Source organism: Lotus japonicus, chromosome 2, assembly GCF_012489685.1.
Source record: "Lotus japonicus ecotype B-129 chromosome 2, LjGifu_v1.2".
Classification (NCBI taxonomy): domain Eukaryota; kingdom Viridiplantae; phylum Streptophyta; class Magnoliopsida; order Fabales; family Fabaceae; genus Lotus; species Lotus japonicus.
This window is the reverse complement of record NC_080042.1, coordinates 69,893,017-69,902,791: the sequence shown is the minus strand read 5'-3', so window position 1 is coordinate 69,902,791 and position 9,775 is coordinate 69,893,017. Positions and strand designations below refer to the sequence as shown.

The 9,775-nt window shown below is 38.0% G+C and overlaps 2 protein-coding genes across 2 annotated transcripts; both read right to left on the bottom strand.

Annotated features, from left to right (window-relative positions):
- Positions 1-581: 581 nt before the first annotated feature.
- On the bottom strand, positions 582-2,715 carry LOC130736949 (protein PAL OF QUIRKY). Its single transcript, XM_057588726.1, has 2 exons — positions 2,201-2,715; positions 582-1,392 (listed from the first exon to the last, which is right to left on the bottom strand). Exons 1-2 carry the CDS (start codon positions 2,713-2,715, stop codon positions 582-584), a joined length of 1,326 nt encoding a protein of 441 aa, XP_057444709.1.
- A 2,860-nt stretch (positions 2,716-5,575) lies between these two features.
- LOC130739157 (protein DETOXIFICATION 9-like) lies at positions 5,576-9,625 on the bottom strand. The gene is made up of 7 exons (XM_057591394.1): positions 9,224-9,625; positions 7,944-8,488; positions 7,751-7,837; positions 7,511-7,567; positions 6,969-7,207; positions 6,582-6,787; positions 5,576-5,983 (listed from the first exon to the last, which is right to left on the bottom strand). Exons 1-7 carry the CDS (start codon positions 9,539-9,541, stop codon positions 5,921-5,923), a joined length of 1,515 nt encoding a protein of 504 aa, XP_057447377.1. The 5' UTR covers positions 9,542-9,625; the 3' UTR covers positions 5,576-5,920.
- Positions 9,626-9,775: the final 150 nt, after the last annotated feature.

Sequence of the window (9,775 nt, the reverse complement as noted above, 5' to 3'; positions counted from 1 at the left end):
GTATAAAATTCTTCAAATAATATCAATTTTCAAGAAAAATATATCAAATAATATTATTTTTCGAGAAATCTGCACTGTCAACGAATTAGATTTTAAGAATGTCAGAAAATGATTAATTGATGCATCAAAGTTAAACTCTTCAATTTTTACTAAGTTTTTTTAGTTCTAATCTTTTAAATTATTCCAATTTTTATAAAGTTCAATGTCAGCACAATTTTGTCAGCACACTGTACAATTTATAAAATCCATTTTGAGTTCTTATTCCATATTTTTTGTCAGCACGATTTTGCTGATGAAATTCAGGGAAAACAATTGGGGGAATAGGCATACGTAGCTTTCTATAAGATTTGGCATTTTTGAAGGCTTACATATCAAACAAGAGAGTTAACACCATACAAATATCAAAAAGAAAAAAAGGAAGTACTAGGAAAATTCACTATATTATACACTCACAGTGTGTTGCCACTTGCGAGACAAGAAATACTAGTACATACGAAGAGAAACTAAAAGAAAACTTCAAAGTCACTGTAAAACTTCTACCCAAACTATATATATCTTCCAGAACATTAGAATCAATGTGGTCATGATGTTGTTTCTGTCTGCTGCTTGAGGTCATCCCCTTGCAATTGAGCAAGAGCCTCTGATACAAGGTTTGTTGTAGCTTTTGTCATGGTTTGGTGCTTAGAAGGCATTGTCGGAGGTGGGGGCTGAGATTTATATATCTGATCATGAGCAAGCTCATCATCAAGTTCATTTCCATCCTTGGGAAACTCCGTGATAGATACAGTCTGAGATTGCTGATGCATTGGATAAATATCCATTTCTGGCTGCTTACTTCCATTGTACGGTACATAAACAAAAGATATGGTTGCATTATCTGTTAAGTAATTCTGGGAGGCAAAAGAACCATGAGCAAAATGACACCTTGCTCCCACCTCAGAGTCTTGATCTACATGAAAATTCATAGAGGGAGCATTAAGGTTCAATGAAACTTGGTTAGAAGCATTGAGAGGCATGTTTCCAACAGGCACAAGGTAGACAGGGCTTGGTTGATTAATATGATAAGTTGGATGCTGCAAAGGATGTGGTTGCTGGTAAATGAGCTGATAAGATGGTACTGGCAACACGCCACTCGGGTGAAGGGGTAAAACCTGTGCAGCAGCTTGCACAGGCTGCAAATGTGACCTCTCCACTTGATTAGGCTGTGGAAATGCAGAATACCCTATACCAATTTTCGTGTTATTAGCTATGACCCCAGCAGAAATAATATAAGGACTTTCGCTTTCAACTTCAATGGATTCAGCGTTGAGTCTTGCCTCCGAAATATGAACCACAGGGTCTTGGTGAGATATGTTCTGCTGGTGGGACATGATACTTGAAACACAATTATCACTGAAACAAAAATAAAACACAACCATTAACCAATAAAGAAAAAGGCATTCTCACATCTTCATCTACTAGAACACATCAATTGGCTGTTCAGCAATGCCATTCAGTAGTTAGCACCAAGAAATTTTTACCAATTTGAATACAAAAGGTGTGAATGCATACAAGTGAGATCCATGTGAAAAATGTTACTAAATATAATAGTATGCCTCACCCTCACATCCATTCTTTCAAATGTTTAAAGATTTATGCATGTAACTTGTATAAAAAGTTATTAACCCTTGGCCATTCTTTAGCTAAAATATCAAGGGTTAAAAGGGTTGAGTCTTATAGCTATAACCAAGTTTCAAAATCACAATGCAATGCCATGGTTTTCAGGATCTTAACAATCACATATTGTGGCCAGCTGAAGGTGACAACCGCAACTACCACCACAATTCAAAACCTTAGTCATCATCACTCTAGAGCAGTGATATCAAATATCCGCCATGGCAGCAGTTTCTCATAGCGGTTTTAGACTTTCCGCCATGGCCGATATCCGGTCATATGGCAGCAATATTACGCCATATGGCAGCAATATTACGCCTCCGCCATATTCTGCCATTACTCGTCATGTATGTGGGGTATGGGCTTTCCACCATGACCCGCCATCCGCAATAAACAACACTGCTCTAGAGAGAGCTTCTTGGATCACCTAATTAACTATCACTCACTCTCAGTCCAAAGGTTAATCTCACAGCTATGGCTATCACAATCAAACTAGATTACCAATATCATATCACATTATCACCTATCAAGAACAAAGAGTACGTACCTTGGAGGCAAGCTGGTGAAGGAAGCTGAAGAAGAAGAAGACTCAAAAGACGAACTAGTCTCCAAAACCACACCGCTTTCACGAGGCGGCGGAGCAGAGGAGACAAAGCGGTGAACCTCAGGGTGCAAGAAGTTACCACCATCGAAGAACCAAGAATCAGTCTTGGGGTGGCGGATAAGAGGGAAGAGGAAGAGCCTGATTCTCGGGGAGGAGAGGCGGTGGTGGCGGTCGAGTAGGGCGCGGAAGTCGCTGTCGGAGGAGAGGGAGATGAGGGAGCGGAGGTCGAGGTGAGGGAGCTGGTACTTGACGGCGAAGGGGAAGTCGAGGGAGAGAGCGGAGGAGAGGTGGGAGACTAACGAGGAGAGTGTGGTCACGGCGCGGCGGTCGACGGAGACTATGCGGGTGTCGCCGCCGACGTAGCAGAGGGTGGCGGTGCGTGGACGGGGGAGGATGTGGCCGCCGTAGCTGCACATTAGGCGGAGCTTGGCGCCAGAGTCATCGTGTGTGGGCCCCATTAAGGTTAGTTAGGATAACGGAAGAGTTTGTGTTGTGGTTCGGTGGAAGGGAAGGTGGTGGTGTTGGATTTGTAGACTGAAAATTGAACAAAAAGTTGCACCGCTTGGGGTTGACACTTGCAGGTTGCAGCATAACATGGATTGACACATCTACCTCAGATTTTATTTTTTTATTTGTTAATAAAATCAATTGTTATTATGTAGTTTGAAAAAAATTATTAGATGTTTTGACAATCTATAGTATCTACATCATAAAAATATTCTTTAATAGAAATATTGTAATTGTAACATTTCAAAAGATAATTGGATTTGGCGGAAAAGTGTTTACCTAAAGGATCATTCATAAAAAAAATTAGTTGGCTGCTCCAAGTAGATATAGAAGAAAAGTATCAAACACATTCCATATTAGTGGGAATAGAGTGGTGAAAAGAGTGACATATGAGAAAGAAATTGGAAAAATAAGAGATGTGATGAGTATAGTTGAATGAGAAAAGAAAAATGTATAGAAAGTATAGATAGAAATGGAGTGGCAAAATATGAGTGTGAATGAATCATAACTCATCGTATAAACCAGACTAAAATTGTAGAGTCAATGGTTGTGTTTGTGTTTCTAATTTGACGAACTCAATGTGTTTGTGGCTTGCACTAACCACTGTGCCGTAATGTTTGGGTAACTTAAACTCACTTTCATCCAACTTAACAAAATTCTTATTTTTACGCTAGTGTTGAGAAATTGGAGATATCAAACCTTGTTTTGAAATAAAAGTATTCAAAGTTTCAAACATAAATTACATACATTTAACTCGCTTTGACTCAAACTCTATTTTGTAAATCTACATTCATCCAAATTCTATTTTACACATTGTATCTTTATTTCTTAAATAAAACTATTTTTTTTTTTTGGACAAAACTCATTTCTGCTACACTAAAAAGAAAAGAGCTAATTTGGGCCTCTTTTTTTTCAATAACATGTAAATGGAGCTTAAAAAACCCATCTGTCACAAGTGATAGGAAACACTTGTGTGTTTGGTCCAGGAGATTCATTTTTCTTTCATATATATCCACCTTAGCAAACATTCTTATCTAAATTTATTTCAAGCTTACTTATTGTTAAGTTTACAGGGCTATATTTGAATTGAAGGAACAACCAGTCCAATTCTCAACCATAAGTCCATAAGTAAATCAGTCCTACCCATCTTTCTCAATCTTGAACCTTCCATTCTTATCTTAATAAATTCAGCAAACCAAATCATTTTCTCCACCACCACCACTCTCCATCTACAAGCAAAGAGCATGAGTTACCCCCACGACCACAGGCACTGGCCTCCGCAACCAGGACCACCCGGGCCACCAGGTCCACCGCCACCTGGTTACCATAATCCACCACCACCAGGTCCTCCACAACCACCTGGTTACTATAATCCACCACCGCCAGGTCCACCTCGGGATCCTTACGCTCCTGCTCCCCCACCACCACCATTCGGGCATCACCATCCACCACCACCACATGGCCCACCATCTCCCCCACCGCCAGCCATGTTTTATCAGCCCCCACCGCCGCCTGGCCCTCCAGGTCCTCCGCAGCCACCGCATCCTCCTGGTCCAGGCCCTCCTCCTCGTTATTATTAATTTTAGTCCTTGGATTATAAATAATTGCTTATCTACCATGCTCTAGTCTAGTCTAGTAAGTTGCTAGCTCATGCTTGCACTTATTAAGAGCTTATGTATAATTTCCCTTTGGATTATAACTTCATTATTAGGTACGGTATCAGTATCCGTATAAAGTACCATAAGATTTGTATTTCTATTATTAGAGAATAAAGTTGAGATAGTTTGTGATGAGAAGTTGTATTTCTATTATTAGTTAGTAGTTAGTTACTAGTAATTAGTTACAGTATTATCAGTTTCTGTTTTGCTTTTACTTATTTGTATAAGAATATATATCTGAAAATCACCATGTTTTAACCATAAATCATTCTACTACGGTGGATAGATGAGAATCAGTTTTATCTGTTACAAATTACAGCAAGAAATTTTTAATTTCAAACAAAACACTACCAAGTTTACAGATTATTTCACTAGATTGATAGTGTTATGGGAGGAATTAGAACATTTCAGGCCACTTACACAATGTAGTTGTGAAGTAAAGAAGTATAAGGAACAAGATTACATAACATGTTTCCTTATGGGTCTAAATGAGTCATTTGATGTGGTAAGGACTAAGGACACATTTTACCAATGGTTCCACTTTCCGATGTTGATAAAGTATTTTCACTAGTATTGCAACATGAAAGACATGGTGGAGGAACTGTAATTAACGAGCCATAGATAGTTGTACGTGTGTCTTGCGCTTTAGCGCTCGAGCTATCAAGCCACCTATCATTCCGACCCATGTATGATTGTGCCTTTAGATGAAGGGTACTCTACAATATGACTAATCTCACCTATCATTCCAACCCATGTATGATTGTGCCTTTAGATGAAGGGTACTCTACGATATGACTAATCTTTATATCCTTCGTCTAGGGTTTGAAATTTTCATGTTCATAAACCCTAATCATTTAACTTCATATCAGATTAATTCATGTGCATACAGAATCTTCTAAGAGGAATTTTCACTTTTGACACTTACTATCTCAAAAGATTAGTCACTCTGATACCATAATAAGGGAATGATACTCAAACAAGCCTTTTTTTTTACCAACAATACTTTGCAGAAAGGCAAGGTCTAAAAATGAGTTTTGCTATGCTTGAGGACACCTTTCCAAATGTGAGGGAAGTTATTCTCTGAATTTTTTAGATAGAGTATGAAACCACTATCCACTATAGCAACTGCAATACGTTATGGGAGGAATTATCATAGACTTTATGCACATGACAAACATGTATTGATAATGTAAGTTAGCATGTTTGGGGAATCTGATTTGTCATTACAAAAATCACATGTATCTACAAACAGAGTTGACTATGTCTCTTTAATTACCACAAAAAACAAACACTTCAATTCTCAACACGCCCATAAAGAACGTGATGCAGTGCATTATCCTATCTCTCTCTAGACTCACTCTCTTCCTAGTTTTTCACCTTCAGGTGACAGTCAATGTAGAACCCAGAACAAACACTAAACAAATGACAGCACTCTGTGATTACAGAGTACTTCAATGTTTCTTCTTCCACTCCTTTATTGATCACTTTGCTTAAACTTTCATGCTAATGCATCATTAGTTTTGATAGAGTTCTCAAGTATTCTCTCCCTTGCCTTTGCTGCCTGCAATAACGACACAAGATACAGTTTTTAGTGCAATCCATGTGCAAAGGTGTCCAAAAAAATTACACAAGAATTCATGAGCAATGAAAAAACTGAATCCGTGTTCTAATTAAGTTGGATTAGCTTTTTAGGGAATAGAAGTTAGCTTTCTGAGATAAAATATTTATCAAAAAGTACTAAAACTTTGTAGGGGCCTGTGAAGAAATTAGATAAGAGAGCTTTTAAAAAAAGCTGAGGTATCTATCTAACTAACTTATGTGCTAATCTAGTACTGTATTTAATTTCTCATTTTCTACAAGTGCATGTATGGATTTTCACAGAATTCAAACCACGGTTACTCATGAACTCGTACCTTTAGTTTCCAATTATAAAGTGATTCTAGAGTATTTCACGATGAAAGAGAACATGCTATCAGGAGGTTTTTGGATTTGTGTTATGGACGATGAAAAGGGCGTGCAGTTTTCGGAAAGCTGTTTACCTTTCGCGCGATTAGATTGGATACGTGATTCTGGTTTTCTTTACCAAACATGCCCTGTAAGTGTTTGTTTATATAAGTTTATCCAGACAACTGGTCCCTAATGAGAAAACTAAAACATACCTCTTTCTGCCAATCTGTTAAAGCTGTTGCAATAGCAAGTAGAATCACTAGGGAAACAGACCCTGATAGTGTTCCCATCCAGAGCCCCTTGGCATTTAGATGCAGGTGAAAACCCAATAACAAACCAATAGGAATTCCCACAACATAATATGCTCCCAGGTTTGCATAAGCTCCTATTTTCTGAAATCCTCCACCCCTAGCAACCCCTGCAGATATAGTAAATAAGCAACACAGTTTAATGACATGTTCAGAAATCTTTCTACAATTGATTCTAAAACCAAAATAAATTCGGGATAGGCTTCTAGGTGCTAAAATTGATTCTGAGGAAAATGAAGCTGATACAAACATGCTATAAGCTCCATGCAGATGCCAATTGTATAAACTCACCTGAAAGTGCTCCAATTAGACTATCACCAATAACAGACCCACAAAGAAGGGGAGCCATGTCTGCAACGTAATCCACCACTTCCTTGTCATTGCTATAAGCATATCCTAATACATTCCGGAAACAAATGAAGAATGCGCTGACAATGATGGCTTCTACAATCCCAACAATCACAACCACGCGAACAGCGCCTTTAGCTGTCTTTGGATTCCCTGCTCCTAGTTCATTTGAAACCCGAGTGCTGCAGAAAAAACAACGATACATATGCCATGAGATGATGTTATGCTTTATAATCGAGTAAATAACCGTGCAATTGTGTTTGGAATAGCTTATTTGAGTTCGCCTATAGTATAAGAACTAATGCAATTGTTTGAGTTACGTATAAGCTATTTTGAGCAAATTTTCATAAGCTTATAATAATCGCATATAAGTACCTATAAGCTATTTTAGACTGATTTCAGTAAGCATATCAAATAAACTCATGAATAAGTGTTTATGAACGCATATATTGTCATAAAAGAAGAATAGCAGATTTGGACCAAACCTTGCAGCAGCTCCAACAGCATAAGTAACGAAGTAGTGCAGTGTGGTTGTGTTAAGGCTGCAAGATATTGAGATAGGTAAGTTAGAAGATACCCCATGATCGGTTATTTCAATAATAAGCATGTTATGGTCAGCTTATTTTTTCTCAGAATCAATTCAGCCACCCAGAAACCACTCATAGAAACTTCTCCTCATAATTGATTTAGATTTCAGAAGCAATTGTAAAAGGTTTTCAGCTCACCAGACTGAAAGAACTGCGGTTTCTAGTTGAGGATTAGGTAAAAGCCCGGCAACTAATGTAAGCACCTCAAAGGACCACCACTCAAAACTACATAACAAACATTGAAATGTGAAAACACAATCTCAAGAAGAAAGTTAAATTAAAGCACCATAATCTTAAGAATGATGCATAGTTTGTGTGTTCGTATATTTACCAAAACATGAGTCCAGAAGGGATAGCATATTGGAGAAACTCAGGCATGCTTAGTAAAGCATTACAAGAAAACACAATCTTGGTCTTTTTACAAGCTGGAGAGTAGTTCATGTAAACCCCAAGCCAAACCACATTCAACCAATATGAAATTCCAATAGCTAATGCTGCTCCAACATGTCCTAGTTCCAACTTAAACACCAGACACCAACAAATTGGAACATGCAAACATAGAGCAGTAACTGAGCTAAAAACCATGGGAATGATCATGCTCTGAGTCTGGAAGTAGCGGATCAGAGATTGAAGAACAGCATGGCCAAATAGCCCCGGAATGAGGTAGACACAGTACTCGCGAGCTGCGTGGGAAATTCCAGGGTCTTGACCAAACAGCATGAGTACTTGATCAGTGAATACCCACAGGAGAGATATGGGGATACAGGTCAAAACCAGAGTGAAAATTGCACAGCACGTGTAGTTTCCCAGCTTTCCAAACTCTTCTGCACCAAAAGTTTGGCCACATAAAGTTTCCAATGCACCTGACATTCCTAACTGCAATGCATACACAATCACTAAACAAGAACATAGTACAAGGAAGTACCATAAATTTGAAAGGTATATTCTGTTGAATGAGTGAAGATTTCTAGCTCTAAATTTCCAACAACTTGTGCAGATCATGAATCACTACTGATGGGGTACAAGAGAAATTATATCTATAGTCAGAAATAAGTGTGATTGTAATTAAGATACTAAATGAAAACTTAACTTACCCTAAATTCCTAATTTTTTTAGATTTAAACAATTGGTATACTCCACTGAGTCAATGTTTTGAGACATAAAAAGACAACTATAGGCAACATAGCCCCATCCATCAAATATTTAGAGCATCTACATTCACATGTACTCAAACTATTTCCTAATATGACTGGAGAAATAGATTCTCTTATACTAAAATTCCTTATTATTTCATCAATATGAAACAGAAAAGAAGGGTTATCAATCAAACCCAACTACTGTACACTCTTAAAACACAAATAACCAATAGGATGCTATTTTTAAGTACAAGAATGAATGTGTTAACTACAAAAAAGAAACAATTTTTTTCTCCCTTTAATCTGCTTAGGACTCTCTTCAGTATGAAAATACTTAATACTAAGTTCTAACTAACTGAATCAAGTGTCCTCTCTCAAGAATCAGAAAAGTTAATTAGTAACTAAGACTTGCTTAAGTTCCAAAAATGAGAAAAGTGGATGAATTGAAGAGAAGAAGGATGAGGAGTTTACATACAAGGACACTGAATCCGGTGACTTCAGCAAAGGAGATAGCAATGGCAACCCCAGAGAAGGAGACAAGTTCACTAAAATGTCCCACCATCATAAGGGACACCACTTGCAGAAGGTATTGTGACACTGTCACAGCCACCATTGGAGCTGCCATGAAGCTTACCTTCTTTAGCTCCTGGTAAAATGTACTCTCTGATGATGTTACCACCCCAACTTCATCATCTTTGTCTCCACTCTTTGTTAGCAATGGTGCTGCCAAATCCTGAGCCATCTCTCTAGAGCTCTCCATGCTAGCAGAGAAGGATTGTTCTGCATCCAACATGTAGGAAGAAATTACATACACATATGTAGGAACAACAAGTTGTCTTCTTCTTGTGGTCAATGATCATCTAGTTGTTCCTCCTTAAACGCGGCTAAATAAACAAATCACCACACAAGTCACATGAATAATACTAATTAAGTGAAAGAAGTGAGTTATTAGGAATAGTGTTTTGGTACTTCATCCCCTAATCTTGTGAATAAAAAAACTCATTGGTAAGTTTCTACCGCTAATGAG